Here is a 16,649-nt window from a genome sequence, read left to right as displayed (position 1 = left end):
TACGAAGTACCTTTTACAAACTATATATTTTAAAAAGGCCTAAACAAATTTGCTAATTGATCTTTCTTCTGGGAACATCCATCTTTGACAGTTCGGAGCCGGTCTATGAAATTGTACAGCACCAGTTACTGTTACCCAGAAGCTCTCTATTTTGTCTCTTAATATAAGAATGTTGACCAGCCAATACTGTGACAAAATCTAGTAATTCCATAATAAATGTTTCAAGTACAGTAAGTAAAAGAACAACTTCTTATTTAAAGGTTGGGGTTTTTTTTTTTTTCATCTAATAGTCTAAAATTTACAGAGGCAATAAAATTAATTTTAAGGGATAGCAAAGAAATGAATTTCTGAATTGAGGATTTGGGGAGGGGGAAGATGGCCCTATCAGCATTACCTAGCCCTTTGTGCTGGCATAAGCAGCCTCGTTTGCCATTGTAGGTTAAGAGTCTACTTTTGTTTACCAGATAGAAACCTTAGTGTTGGCTTCCTGAGGATAGCCAGCCATCGCAGGGCAGTGAGCACAGGCCATTAGTAATGGAAACACCATGGATATATCACCATACCTCTGTGAATACTGATGCTATCTTTTCATTCAGATGGTGTCTACACTACATCTGTGCATGCATGTGTGCGTGCATACGTACATATACATACATCTGTGCTCTATGTATACATAAATGTGTAAGATAGCATAGAATGTATAGCATAAACATATCCAATATTCTGTCTTCATTTGAGAGTAAGCCCTCTGCATTTATTATTTTACTGTATACTCTGGAAACTAGAGCATATGTAATTATTTATGATTATTTAACCTGTTTGCACATTAGGAATGTTTAAGCAGCTTAAAGAAGAATCCAATTACCTTCAAGTTCCTGTTCCTAACTTTACTGATGTATTACTTACATGCCTACAAGATAACTGCTTAATGGCACACAAGCATGGGATATTTCTATTTTGGATCAAAATGGCCAACATGACCCTTGTGCTATTTTAATGTGATTCATCTAATATTCAGGAGTCCTGAAAATAGGAGATGCTGGAAACTTGAATCATTTGAGAATGTCATTTGCTTTGGTACTGTTTTAGTGCTAGCCCACAATGTGGATTTGCTTGATTATTCCATTTTCAACTACATTCTGCGATTGTAAATTTTTAGATCTTATTGATACTTTAGAGGTGGTAATAACACATCCAGATGCTTTAACCGATGATCAGTCAGTAGAAATGTAATCACTGCCTAGGTAGGCACTTTAATTCAATATACTTTTTGTAGTCAAGTTTCCAGTGGCATCAGGAGGATGAGATTATGTGGCTGAGTGTCGACTTCACAAAGCTAAATCACATGCAGAGTAGAGCCTCTCATTATTCCACCCTAGATTCCATGCCATGGGATCATTTTGTCCCTGAGAGAATTTTATAAGGTGTTTTTGTACTTCTAATAATAAGGACAAGCCCCAACATTAGCCCCCGTGACGTGGAATCTCACAGTTTAGTTAAAATTCCTTTCTTTTTCTTTAACATTTCCCTCATGTAATATTCCATGTCATTCATGGTAGAATGGAATGAGTAAAATGATGGAATGCGACATTTTCTCTGGATGTACAAAGAGTATCCATTGGCCCTCAGGTTTTTTATTGGAGATCTGGGAAATTGGGCCATGTATGAAAGGGAGAAAGAAAGTGCAGTAGAGTGTGGGGTACATTTCAGATGAGCTTTGGCTGCACTTCATCATCACAGTTAACCATTTATTGAGTAATTACTATGTGTCACACACTGGGCTAAGCATATTAAAGTCCACAAATGTGAAAGATAATTTTACCTTTAGCGACACGCTCGTGTGAGCATAGAAACACACACACACACACACACACACACACACACACACACACACACACACACTGAGGGCAGCCTCAGGTATGACAAACGCAATTCAGTTTAGACGCTTGTTTGATTCACCAGCAATACTTTGAGGTGCTGCCTGACTTTGCAAGACACTTAAGTTAAACCTTCATCTAGGTTATTACCAGCTGCTGAGCCAATTTCTTCTTACCCATCTACAGTTCTGGATGTTTGTGATAATGTCAGAAGGCCACGGGGACCATGTCGTCTCCTTTGGGAAGACATGGAGGTTCATAATGGTTCTTTTGAGCACACTGCCATTTATCAATTTCTCTTTACAAAGTCTTCAAACAGACTTCTCACTATTACCATGTTCATTCATAGCCTTTCAAGTAATTTTGGTTATATTCATTTGATACAGCCTGTCCCATCTTTATGAGATCCCTAACTCCTGTCACTTATCACTGAGAAACTACATTCTTTTATTCAACCACATTTTCTAAGAGAATGAATCTGTTGCTATCAAATGATCAATGTCATGTGAAAGGAGTTTCTTAATAGCATAAATTTAAATAGCTCATCTTAATAGTCCAACAAGCTCAAAGGCTGTTTGTATCAAATATAAGGTTGTGTCAAGTGCTACCTGTTCAACCTTTGCCATAAATTCTGACTCAGTGGCTACTAATGATAGAAAAGGATTGATGATGGCTGGAATTAACCTTGGCAAGAAAGAAAAGCAGTGTCATTGGGGCCAGTTATGAGCTAACTTACAGAGGTACATTTGAGGATTAATTCAGATAGTAGCCAAAGGGAAAATGTTTTTTGGTTCACTAAAAATGAAATAATAATTTTGTGCATAACCTCTGTTGAATGAAAGCAAAGATGCAAATTACATATGGCAAAATATATTTCACATCACTTCTGATCTTTCCTTCTGATAGAATCCAAATTGTTGAATTAAAACACACATAGGTGATTTTTGTAAATGAAAAATATATCTTTTACATTGTAATGGGTTGTTGCTTTTTATTTTACGGTCACTAATACGTATTCATTTCACATTTGGACAGATACAGCAGATGGCGTATCTCAGGAGCTCTTCTCTGCTGGCTTGGTTGATGGTCATGATGTAGTTATAGGTAAATCATTTTCCAGTATACAGTGTCTCTTTGTTGGTCTATCAAATGTAAATGCATTCAGAAACAAAAGTTTTCATAAAGGAATAATTTTCTCTGGATGTTTGAAAATTGCGTCTTGAATTCTTATCTTTTATGTGGAAGAACTGTGTAAGACTCCTATTTCATTTTCTTTTTTAAAAAGCTCTTACTGTAATTCTGTCCCATTTAATAAGAGCCTCACTTACTGGAAATGTAAAGAAGAGCCTAGAAGACCCAAAAGTCTATGATATAGAAAAATAAGATGGTATAAATTCCACATACCAAAGCACAGGAACCTCTGAGGTCCTCTGTCAGAGTTTTCTCTGTTCTTTCTTTGGGCACAGTTCTAATGAAATTAGATACTAGTTTTCCGAGCCATTAGCAAGATGAATCACAAGGTCTTAAGGTTGGATGTGACTTAAGAGATCATTCAGGACAGTTCTTTCATTGTGTGGACAAGGACACAAATTCCTGAAGGGATTCCATGTGTTTTCTGGAGCCATGCAGCTGGATTGGGACCGCGGCACTTCTCTTTGGGCACATGACTGTTTCTACTGCTTTGAGAATAAACAGATAGCTGCATGGAGATGGGGTGCCCACTATATAGAGGCTTGCTTTCGGGAGCAGGAGATGACTGGAGGCCTCCCTGCATGGCATGGAGGGAGGGGGCAGGAAAGCTGTAAGAGACAGACACTATCATCTAAGAAAAAGTGTAGCCTGTAGGGTGAGGGTGAGAAGCTCCACGCTCCTTAGATAATCCTATTTGTGAAGATTTTATAATGTAATCCATTGCTGGGTATTCATCTTGATGACCCTAAGTAATCAAGATTGGTTAACATTGTACTAATGGTAACAATGACATTAATTAATTATATTGTTAACAATTATTATAACATCATATTAGGGTAATGTGTATTATGATCAAACTTTCTTCAAAAATAACCGAATTAAAAATGATGCTTAAAATGACTTTGGGCCCCATAATTGATGTGTTTTAACTTAAAAAAAAAATCACTTGCTCAAAATGAACCCTTTCCCCGGTGCTGTTGGAGTTTGTAACTGAGGGAGCTTTACATGGATATGCTTCCCCATCAGAGTAATCTGTTCCTGTAAACTATAATGTAGGTCATTATATAAATGAATTATTTTTGAGAGTAACAGGTTTTAGTGGCAGATTAGGATTCTCAGTAAAGAATCAGTATCTAATATGTTAATTTTTTTAATGTTTATTTATTTTGAGAGAGAAAAGAGAGTGCAAGTGGGGTAGAGGCAGAGACATAGGGAGAGAGAGAATCCCAAGCAGGTTCCGGGCTCTCAGGCGGAGCCCAACATGGGGCTCGATCCCAGAAACCGAACTGCGAAATTATGACCTGAGCCAAAATTAAGAGTTGACTCTTACCTGACTGAGCCACTGAGGCTCCCCTCTAATATGTTATTGACATACAAACAATATGTCATAAAGGTGAAGATACTTTATAATTAGATATAATTAAGCTCTTTTTCCTTTCAATTGTATGTGATTTCCCAAGGAAGCTCTGATTCCTCTGCCAAGTGATGCATATATAAAGAGAGAGAGACATAGTTTAAAGCAAAGTGGCATACATACATATACATAGGTATGTATGTATCTCTTGATATTTTCTGTCTCTCACACTTTCCTTTAAAATCTTGGGAGAGATCATGGCCAGCTGAGTTCTTAGCAAAATGTTCTGATCAAATGTGAGGGAGAGCTTGAACAATGAGGTGAGTTCAGCTTTGGTGTCTACCGTAAATTCTATCTCAGAATTGTTTATGTTAACAGTTCCTTGGCAAAGATAGATGCTCTTTATTCTCATTAGAAAAAGTGAGCACACGCCTTTGTTTCCTGGTTGACCTGACAAAATAAGGAGAAAAGTTCATGGCTTGACCAAGATTAGCAAGAACTATGATCCATACACTATACAGCCTGAAATAAAAATTAATTAATAAATATAATAATCTTAAACTTATTTTAAATACCTACTAATGTCTGTTATTGGGCAAGAAGTTAAGGATGAAAGCCTTTTGACTTGAGTTAATCCTGGCAGGTGGTAAGGAACATGGAGAATAAGAGAGATTCATGGAAAGATACTAGGTTACATCTTTTTTGTAAGCATGGGCTTGCTTCAAGCCTTCAGTCAAATTTAGTATACTTCTTTTTTTTGCCTCAGTCTCAGTTGAATCTAAACTAAAGGATTTGGGGTTGTTAAGTTCTGTAAAAGAGGAAATTAAAGCATAATTCCTGTACAATTTATTGAGTGTGTTTTAAATACAATATCAGATAGCCTTTATTTTTTCATACTTATTCTGCCAAATATTTTTATTTCGGCTTTCCCCCCCCAATTGGAGCTAAAGTATAAGGTGTTGGAATAAGGCCAAGCATATGCAATTCCTCCTTATCTAATAGCCCTAAAAATTAGCCTTACATTTTTGGATAATGCCTTACAGTGTTTGTGTATTTCATTTGATTAGTTCATCAGTTACATAAAGTAGAAAGGACAGGTTGTTTTTAATCAGTATTTAATGGATGAAAAGGGGAGGTCAAAAGATTCTGGGATGTTGTAACTTGTCATGGTCTTTGAACTTGCATCTTAGGACTCTAAGCCCAGAGCCTAACCCTGACCCTGACCTTCTGTGTACAATCAATCCAATGTCTTCAGCCTTGAAAAGTAGATCCAGATCATTTTAAATGATGTTTTTATTTGTTTCTCTTGGAAAAATGAAAAGCATATCTTTACTTGCTTTTCATACACCAGTAGATGCTTTGTATTTTAACTGCAGACTATTTGATAAACAGATAAAGTGTGCCTAACTGTCTTCCTGAAACCAGTCCCAGCAATTCTCTGCTCTCTCCTTTATCATCTACCACCCTCTTTACATTTGTATTTCTCGCATCTTACAGAAAGCCGTCTTTGCCCCAGCCCCCATTATAGCTATTTCCCTCCATCCAACCCCCTTACAGCTAAACTCCTCAAAAGAATTGCCCTTGACTGTAATCCTTTTCCTCCCACTGTCTCCTGAGCCCACTGTGGTCAGGCCTTTGACCTTCCTTCTCCACTCAGGCTGTGCCTTGGCAAAGCTGCACCCGGGGAGGGCGCTCACCTGGCGCGTGAAGTGTCAAAGCACAGGTGGGTGTGGCTGGAGCAGAGTGACCCAGAGCGATAGAGGGAGGATCTGTGCTCTGTGAATGACAGCTTGCCGTGTTCCTGGTTCCTCAGCCCAGTTGTTTGTTCTCAGTCCCCCCACAACCACCCCCCCCCACCCCTGCCGCCTCCCACTATGTGGCACATGAGCAGCCCTGGACAGAGCAGACAGTGCCTTTTGCCGTGATAACTTTTTTCATTGGTTTTTAAGATTTCATTCTTGGTCCTCCCACCTTATTGGTATTTCCTTCTCAGTCTTTTTCGTTGGTTGCTCCTCATCTCTCTGACCTGTAAATATTGACGTGCTCAAGGACCCTTTTGTTGGACGTCCCCTCTTTTCTATAATAATCACTCCCTTGGTGATCTCCCCTAGTTTCGTGGTATTAATGTTTTCATTCTCTAATTCCCAAATGTGTTTCTCCAACCCAGACCTCTCCTTTGAATTCCAGACTCCTGTCCAGTTCCTTTTGTGGTATCTTCTCATGAAAGGCTAGTAGCATCCCAGGTGTAATTAACATCTCCAGAATCCAGCCCCTGCTGTGTCCTCTCGATCTGCCCCTCCCCCAGCCTGCTCCCTGGGTTGATGTCCTCTCTTTTCCCGTGCTCCAGCTGAGAGCCTGCATTGTCCTTGACTTCCCTTTCTCTCATACCTGACATCCAGTTTACCAGAATGTAATGGCCATTATTCCCATCTTGCTTCCCATCCAATTTCAAGCCTCTTTCATCTCTCAGTTGAATTACTGCATTCTTCCCTTTGCTGGTCCTCCAGCTTCTGTCTTTGCTGCCTTTCAGCCTGTTCCCTTCGCAGCATACAGAGACATCCATGTAAAAAGTAAGCCAGATGTAAAAGTAAGGCCACATGTAGTGTGATTCCATTTATATGAAATGACCAGAATATGCAAATCCATAGAGTCAGAAAGTAGATTAGTGGTTGCCAGGGCCTGAGGGGGACACTGGTGGCAAGGGGGCAGGGGAATGGGAGTGACTGCTAATGGGCATGGTGTTTCTTTTTGGGGTGATGAAGTTCTTCTGGAATTAGAGGTGGTAATGTTGCACAACCTTGTGACTACTAAAAACCACTGATTGTACACTTACCTCAATTTAAAAAAAAAAGCCAGGTTACATTAATGCTTGAAATAAAAACCTCTAGTGGCTTTCCATCCCACATCTCAGTGGCTTACAGTCCCCTACATGATCCATCCCTGTCACTTCTCAGACATCCCTCTCTTCTTCTCTCTGTTGCTCGTTCCACCTCAGCCATATCAGCTTTTTTACTTGCCATTCTTTCTTCTGGGATATTCCTTCCCTAGGACACCTGTCTACCTCCTAGAGTCTAAATACTGCCTCTTTTTAAAATAGAATTTTTTTTAATGTTTGTTTATTTTTGAGAGACAGAGACAGCATGAGTGGGGGAGGGGCAGAGAGAGAGAGAGGGAGACCCAGAATATGAAGCAGACTCCAGGCTCTGAGCTGTCAGCACAGAGCCCAACACAGGGCTCAAACTCACGAGCCGTGAGATCATGACCTGAGCCAAAGTCGGACGCTCAACTGATGACTGAGCCACCCAGACGCCCCTAAATACTGCCTCTTAAAGGGGCCTTCCTTGACCAGCCTACTTAAAATTGCAGCCCAACCCCCACACCCCTTCCTCATTTATTTAAAAAAAAAAACTTTTTAAGTGTATTTATTTATTTTTGAGAAGGAGACAGAGCATGAGCAGGGGAGGGGCAGAAAGAGAGAGTGAGAGAATCCCAAGCAGGCTCTGTGCCATCAGCACAGAGCCCAGTGCAGGGCTCAAACTCACAAACTGTGAGATCGTGACCTGAGCCAAAATCAAGAGTTGTACACTCGACCGAGAGCCACCCAGGTGCCCCCGCCTCCTCATTTAATCATTTTACTAAATCTCTCCCTGTCTAACAGGCTATCTGCTTCATTTATTTAGTTAACCACATAGGTTTTCCCTGGAACATAAGTTCCTTAAAGGCTAGGATTTTTATCTGTTTTCTTAACTGTTCTGCTCCCACCGTCCCAAACTTTGTACTTCATATAGTTGGCACTCTGTGAATCCTTGTTAGAGATAAACAAATACTATTTTTAAATACACAGGTATCTCATTTACTTTGGAAACAAAGGGTATTTTGATCCCAGGATCCCAGGTTTTTAAGAATCTTACTTTTGAGAGTGCAGAATTCAAGTAGTATTATATAAATACGAAATGTGTTCAACTTGACAACTATACAAAGAAAAAGTAGTCCAGTTAAGCTTAGAGCATTGGCATCTAGAGGTTTGAATGATTTCTTAATGTGTAATTTTCCATCTTCCATAATATAAAGCAGCTACCATTTAAATAGGTTAAAAATCTTTTTTCCCCCCATCAGAATTTTCTCCTGAATTAGACATGCTTAGGGCAACATTAAAAAAAAAAACAAAACCTGAAAGAAGCAATAGTATATGTTATGGAGCAATGAATGTTATGACTTTTATTATAGACTTTTATTATAATGTAGCAAGCATACGTTACAACAAGTCTTCAGCACCTGGCTTCAGGGTAATCTGCCTTTAGTGTGGGAACCTTTACAAACCAGTTTGGATTGAAGAAGGAACGGTGTAGTGACATGGAGTGATTGTTTTTGTGCAGAAGCAGAGCAGTGCAGAGATTCAATGCACTGTTTGTAGACTGCAATCATAAACCCACTTCAGTTGTGCTTAAATGCAGCGCTACCTTGGGCAAGAAACAGGAGATGTTTTTAGGCCCTGTGTTAGTGGAAAGGGATAGATTGACAAGGCCTCCTGGGGGAGTGTTGGTTTGAAAAAAAAAAAAAAAAGGTTAACTTTGTAAGATGCAAAAGTTGGTGATATGCATATATGAATTTGCTTATCTTGCCTGGCTGGGATGGCTGACAGCTCAAGAGAGACCAGTTCTGAGTCCCCATTTCAGTTGTTTCTAAGAAGGATCCCAAGGATCCCTGATACAGTGAAGCAGCAGAGAAACTTGTTTCCTTTGCCTCCTCCTTGAAAACCAGCCAATCAGAAGTTTTCTCTGCAATAGCAGCACAGGGGAGGGGAAAATGTAAAACCCAAGTCACGTTCAAGACACAGCAAAAGTTCTGAATTTTGTTCAGGCCTTGTGATCCATGATATTTTTGAGTCTCTTTTGAATGGGTGTTATAACCTCGGCAGTAGAGGGAACAGTGATGGGTGCTAACCTAGCCACTTGTTTGTCCTGCTCAGGGGCTCCTCCAGGGGTCCTATCCAGGGGCCGGATTCCACAGTGGGTGAACCTGGGGGGAGGTGGCTGCTCAGCAGCTGCCTTCCCAAGTGCCTGCTGACTTCCTTGCTGGGTCTTTATACCACCATTTCCTGGCTTTTAACAACATGTGTGTATATATTTTTTCCCCTAAGTGGAGTTTAGAACCAGATGTTAGAATTTCTGTTTCCTGAGAAGCGAGCTGTGTTTCTGCATTCATTTATGCAATTTTCCTTTGGTGGAGCTTCAGCCTAGCCAACTGGTTCTTACTGCACTGGAAGCTGATATTAGCTATGTGTGTTCTCAAAGCGCTCTCAGTGGACGTTCGGACATGTGTTCAAGACCCCGTAGTGCTCTTTTCCTGCACATTAGAATCCTGTTCAAAACCTGTCTCCCCTTCAAGAAGCACCATAAATGCCTTCTCCATGCAGGCTTCTCTGATGCTTGCCCCCTCCATAACAGATCCAGGACAGCTTTTCCTCATGTGAATTCCAGAGAACTGTGTTTTACCTTTAGAGACACGTGGCTTTCATCCTGCTCTGCTTTCTGGTGCCTGCCTTCTCTTTGTCTGGAGGCTAAGAGCGCCTTTAGGGCAAGGCCTGTCTTCTGCTTTATTGAATCTCTGCCATCCTTGCCACACACTTAATAAATATGCCTGCGGATAAAGGAATACATTTAATCTCATTTGGCAGACTTAATGCTGCAATAGTCCGTGGATTGATAATTTATATATATTGTTGTACCTTCCCAAAACTGAAGAGTAATTCACCATAACTGATGTTTTCTATCTTCCTGCCCCCTTCACCTTTTTCTCTTCCATAAGAATAGACTTCTCACACGACTTTAGCGTCTTGCCTCTCGGGAAGGAAATATGGTGGTTCCAGAAGGCATTCTTTCTTCTTGCACTTGCTGAAGCTCCAGTGTTTGTCTCAGCATGGACCCTGAAATGCCCATATCACTCTTTTCTTGGGTGCTTATGAAAAATGCATATTTCTGGATTCCAGCCTAGAGCCCCATTTCTGATTCCAGCCTAGAGCCTGGAGTCTTGGGCTTATGAGTGTAGAAATTTGCTTTTATTTGTTTGTTCGTTTGTTTGAGAGAGAGCATGCGGGGGAGGGGCAAAGGGAGAGGGGGAGAGAATCTTAAGCAGGCTCCACACTCAGAATGGAGCTGGATGTGGGGCTTGATCTCACAATCGTGAGATCATGCCCCAAGCCAAACTCAAGAGTCCAGACATTTAACCGACTGAGCCACCCAGGTGCCCTCAAATTTGCATTTTTTAACAAGCATCCCAGGTGATTCTAATACACAGTAGGATCTCATGGCTGCTGCTTTCTTTTCTGCTTCCGGTAACCTTTGGAAAGTGTTTTTAGCTTATTGTGTCATCTGTATCTTTTCCAATCTCACTAATCTTTGTTGCTTTTTTTTTTTTTTTTTGCCTTATTTGATTCTACTTTTTAAGAGTCTGTTTTAAAACTGTACCAGTTTGGGGCGCCTGGGTGACTCAGTCAGTTAAACATCTGACTTCGGCTCAGGTCATGATCTCGCAGTTCATGAGTTTGAGCCCTGCATCGGGCTCTGTGCTGACAGCTCAGAGCATGGAGCCTGTTTTGGATCCTGTGTCTCCCTCTCTCTCTGCCCCTACCCCACTTGCACTCTGTCTCTGCCTCTCTCAAAAATAAATAAACATTAAAAAAAATTAAAAAAAAAACTGTACCTGTTGACGTTTTAAAATTGGAGTGTGTATAAATGGTAGAGATGTGTGGAGAAGCTTCATTGGTATCAATTTTTTACCATAATGAGTCAGTACAGTTTTTATGAGAACTGCTGTCCAGGATGCAGGAGGTCCCCAGTGGCCCTTCAGCTTTTATTTCTAGATAATGGCAAAGTGTCTTGAGTCTCCAAAGTATATAAGCAACAGAACTTTGCTCATTCGTGAGCATATGGTTGGGTGTGTGAAGTGCCTTCTTCCCTCAGCTATAGCCAGGGATATTTTAGTCTGTTGTGAGTGATTTGGGATTTATTGAGGAGCACTATGCTTTTACAATGAAACTCTTGGGAAGGAGTGAACATATTCTCTTATATTCAGTTCGGTGATTATGCTGTGATGTTTACTGATGTTGAAATTCAGTAAAGGAAAACTTCCGCTAAAAAATATCGTCTCTATTATACAACTGGACTATGATTTTAAAGTGGTGACAGATTATAAAAAAGGAAGAAAAGTCCTGAAGTCCTTTCTGGGTTTTAGACAGGGTTGGGGTTAGTTGAATGATGTCAATAAATACAGTTGAGTGATTCCTGATTAAAAGTTGTCTGTATGTTAAGTTTAATAGTGTAAGGAATTAAGGACTCTAAGTGGCTTGGGAGAACTATACTGATTGTTCTTCCTTACATATATTTATCAGAAATAAATGTTGAGTGGTTTAATGTGGTACATAGGGTTACCATTCAAAATGTGCCCCTACAAATTTGATTGTAGCTCATTGCTCCTGGCTTCCCAAGTATCTGTTTGTTTGTTTTTTCTATTTTAAAATATCTTTAGAAGTGCCTGGTGGCTCAGTCATTAAGCATCTGACTTAGGCCCAGGTAATGATCTCACAGTTTGTGAATTCGAGCCCCGCATCAGGCTCTGTGCTGACAGCTCAGAGCCTAGAGCCTGCTTTGGATTCTGTGTCTCCCTCTCCACCCCTCCCTTGCTCGCACTCTGTCTCTCTCTGTCTCTCTCTCTCAAAAATTAATAAACTTCAAAAGAAATTTTAAAAATTAAAAAATCTTTACTGAGGTATCATTCCCAATATAGGAAAATTTATTTTAACATGAAAAATTAGTATGCAAAAATTATTTTAAAGTATTTACAAGTGTTAATCTGGAACTGTCTAATATAAAAGTACCATGCTTTCAGATGAATGGCCACCATTTCTAGCTGAATTCTCAAATACTCAGAAATCAAGCTCTTTGGAAAGGACTAGAATCAGTGTTGATGATTAAATATTGAAAGAGCTGTTTGTTCCGTGCAGTGCTGGGACCAGCACATAGAATGTGCAGAGCACATAGAAACACACACTCGATGTTAATTTAGTCACAAACCTAAGTTAGTATATTTTTAAGTTTATTCGATTGCAACAGAAAGACAGACTGAATTAAAACATAATTCTTATTTTAACAGAGTATACTTTTTATAGTCTGATGACCATCCCCTCCCCCAAACTTAAGGGAATTAAACAGAAGAAACGTTTTCTTAGGAAACCAAGTCAAAAGCTAAAATAAGCTTCCCACACCTGTGATGAAGTTCACTGTCAGCCCCAGTCGCCCCCTCTGCTTATCTGAAAATTCTAATGGAAAATGATTGAATATCCAGGTAAGGGTTGGCAGACTTACTATTTATAAAGACATTCTGAGTTAGGGAGGGGACAGTTTAAAATTACCTTTCAAAATATGGGCAAATGTTATTTCCAGGAACTTGTAGAAAAGCATAAAATAACATCTGTAATTTCCCCCAAAGGTGTTCTCGGTTTCTTTATTACATGATTATGAATTAGTGCAGCAGTAAACCATACTGTAAGCCCTAATTTTCTAATTAACTTTGTCACTTTTTATTTAGTTAGGAGGTGTGGATCCTTTTTAAAACCACTGATATAGATAGACTCCAGTTAGGATCTGTACTTAATTTCACTTAAGTGAAACAAGAGCTTGCAAATGGATTAGGCCTAGATACTCCAGATGAATGACTACCATTTCTAGCTGAATTCTCAAATACTCAGAAATCGAGTTCTTTGGAAAGGACTAGAATCAGTGTTGATGATTAAACATTGAAAGAGCTAACTTAGTTAGCAGAGTCTTGCTTTTTTCAATTACTTCAGATTGTCCTGTTTTAATTTATGTTAATCCATATTTTAACTCTAGAATCAGATATGCTTGACGATTGTATTCATTCTAGCCGAACTTTCTGCCTATGAAATTACAATAAACTCCAAATTACCAGTCCCTACTTGTAGTGAGAATATCTTTCTGGTGAAAGTAAAGTAGGTTTATTCTGGTACAGGAAACCTAGTCTTTCTAATATTACCCATTTTTTTTAACACTACCAGCTGTGTAGGATTTAAATTAAACGGCTCTTTTCCTGCACAGTCTATTCTATTAGTAGATTGATTTGTTTTTGGCTATAGTTAGTGTGTGTGTGTATGTATATACCCACTTCAGAAATCTCTGGGCCTACATGAATCCTAACTATTCCATCAATAATACAGTATTGTAGATACAAGTACATGCCCAGTTGTGCTTGTTAATAGATTCGAGGCAGATCTCCTAATCCCAAACCAATTCTCTATTTTTTTTTTCTCTACTAATTGAGATAAAGGAGAATATACTGCCTCCTAATTTCTTGTATAACAGAAAATAGGACTCCCTGTTTACCCAATCAAAAAATTTTGAAGCCAAGAAAGAAAATTAGGTCAACATTTTTGATGCACTGTGGGCTTGTCATCACTATTTTTTAGCTTCATGTCTAATTATAATCTTACATTTATTTGATCCTGTAGCTTGCATTTGCTTACCATTTTTTAAAAACAAAGAAGTTCTTCTTGCCAAACCCAAGAAAACCTAGTTTTTATTCTTGCACTGCTAGGTTGAGTATCCAAAAGGTGTATAAGAACCTTTTCAGCCCAGATTCATTTTAAGGCTAGGAGAGACCTTGACTGACCACATTGTAATAGATTGAGCGTTAGGTCCTTTTTCATCACATTTACACTTTTCCCATTGTATCATCAACATTTGTGTCCAGTTGTGTTCCTGAGCCAATGTTCATCAGAAGTAGCCACTGTACTGTGTAAGCCATGGCAAGCATTCTATAAATGTTGGTTTTCCTGGAGGATTTCATGTTGGGTGAGACATAAAGACCACCCAGTAGGAATTTGTAGTTAGGAAAGCATTTGAATAACTGTGGGTGCAAACTCACAGGCCTGGCTCTACAGTCCTCTGGCCATGTACACTGTGATGGACTGCAAAGAAGGAGCTGCCTGTTAGACTTGGGAGGGAGGTTTGTTTTTTTCTTTTTGGGGTGGAGGGGTGCCTAACTTTTTAATAGCAAAATGCCTTAATCTTCACCCTTAGGGAAGTTGGTCTGCCTTAAGAGGTTTGTTACTTGAAATGAGAACATCCCATTCAAAGTATCTTTTCAGGGGGCGCCTGGGTGGCTCAGTCGGTTAAGCATCCGACTTCAGCCAGGTCACGATCTCGCGGTCCGTGAGTTCGAGCCCCGCGTCAGGCTCTGGGCTGATGGCTCGGATCCTGGAGCCTGCTTCCGGTTCTGTGTCTCCTTCTCTCTCTGCCCCTCCCCCCTTCATGCTCTGTCTCTCTCTGTCTCAAAATAAATAAATGTTAGAAAAAAAATTTAAAAAAAAAAAAAAACAAAAAAAAAAACAAAGTATCTTTTCAGTAATGGACCCCCAGGAGGACTAATTTGTAACAGATTTTGAGACTTCTACCAGTTTGTGATTGTTAGCTGGGTCTTTAGAAACTCAATATGCTCATGCCTCTTTCTTCACTGGATGAATGGTTCTGGGGTCAGAATTCTGCCAGCTCTCTGCTCTTTCTCATCTGCCTGTGATATGCAATGCCAGGAGGACAGGAAACGGCTTCCAAATTGCTTAGGCTATAACCTTGCTTCCCTTCCCTCTGAGTTGACTGTCAATTCTTCACATATTTTTCTTAAGGTTTTGCTTCTGATTGTCGTAGTTGTCAGTGGAGCTGAGTGGTAAATTGAAAATGGCATGCACTGGAAATTTAACATCCAATAGAAAGGTAGAATACAAATTAGAGGACATGATTTGGACAACACTATTCTTGGGAAGCATAAAAACATGGATAGTTCTGGGGGACACCTGGGTGGCTCAGTTGGTTGAGCATCCAACTTCAGGCTTCGGTCGTGATCTCGCAGTTTGTGAATTCGAGCCCCACATTGAGCTCACTGTTGTCAGCGCAGAACCCCCTTCAGATCCTCTGCCCCCCTCTGTCTCTGCCCCGTCCCTGCTCATGCTTTCTCAAAAATAAAAAACAAAAGAAAACAAAACCTTATAGATTGTTCTGACTGATGGGCTTCTCAGCTCCTGCTGGAGCTCTCAGGTTTTCTTTAAAAAAAAAAAAAAAGGGTTAGCTTCAGTACTCATAAAAATTGTTACCAGGTAAGGAATGAGTATGAGAAATTTTTGATATTTTTGTAGGGTGGATTTTTTTTTTAACATCAAAAACATAGAACTTTATACTTAAAATAACTGAACGGTGCTTTCTGTAGTTAATTAGCAATTATTAAATATAACACCTCAGGCTTCTTACCATAGTCTGAAATATCCATGTATTTCAGATGTCTACAGACCAAATAGCTGTTAGCCAAGGAGAACAGAAATTCCCCTGGGATATTACTGAGTCCCCAAAGGAATGTGTCCCAGGGGTCACATCGCTTTGTCTTGCTGGTTGCCATGCGGTGGGCTCACTGGCTCCCCTTGTTCCCTGCCCAAGAGACTGAAGCATCCTCACTGGTGAAATATCACCAGCCAGCATGAGGGACCCAGTGCCCACAACAGTGGTGCTGTTTTTTGAAGGTCTTTGGGCACTTCCTTATTATCGGGCCAGAGTGGTACTTGCCTCCATGCAGAAGTGGGAACAAGGGCCTTCTACCACACTTTGTCATGCAGGCCCCGAAGCTGCCCTACTTCATTTATTCAATAAACAGAGCATGTAATCTACTCTGTGCCAACTACACCAAATGAACAAAACAGAGTTCTTGTCTCCATGAAGCTCCCAGTGTAACAGGAGAGGAAGACACAGGTGTGGGTAACATTAGAAATTGTGAGACGTGCTGTCAAGGAAAAAGGTGCTCTTTTGTGCTATAAAGAAAGTAATAAATAAGGGTCCTCATTTAGATGCAAGAGCAGAGTCAGCCCCTCTGAGGAAGAAACATGTGAGTGAACTCTTAGATTCAGCCTGGTCACACAGGGCAGAGGTATGGCTTGTGCAGAGATAATGATCTTGGGAAAACATGACCAGTGTGGCCAGATCAGGTGAATGAGGAGAGAGTGATGTGAAATAAGGCCTCAACCAGAACACCAGGGCCAGATGGTACAGGACCTTGTAAATAGCCATTCACCATAGTGCCTTGTTAAAACCAAACCCTAGCCGTTCAATTTTCAATTGAATCACTATGTAGGTAAAGTACAGAACTTGAACCTTTCCTGCCTTTTTTTTTTT

At 40.0% G+C, this 16,649-nt stretch overlaps 1 protein-coding gene across 6 annotated transcripts in view; it reads left to right on the top strand.

Moving 5' to 3' along the window:
• Nucleotides 1–16,649, top strand: part of STK39 (serine/threonine kinase 39) — a 317,083-nt gene that overhangs the window by 243,118 nt on the left and 57,316 nt on the right. For all 6 annotated transcript variants that reach the window (XR_006220759.1, XM_042994630.1, XM_042994631.1 and 3 more), the window contains exon 16: nt 2,913–2,981. Coding sequence is in view for 5 of the 6 variants with exons in the window: in XM_042994630.1 (XP_042850564.1) it covers nt 2,913–2,981 (69 nt within the window). In the remaining variant the exon portion in view is untranslated. The remainder of the gene's footprint in view (nt 1–2,912; nt 2,982–16,649) is intronic.

This window comes from Panthera tigris, chromosome C1 (genome assembly GCF_018350195.1).
Source record: "Panthera tigris isolate Pti1 chromosome C1, P.tigris_Pti1_mat1.1, whole genome shotgun sequence".
Lineage (NCBI taxonomy): Eukaryota > Metazoa > Chordata > Mammalia > Carnivora > Felidae > Panthera > Panthera tigris.
Note: the sequence above shows the minus strand (reverse complement) of the source record. Positions and strands in the feature narration are given on the sequence as shown.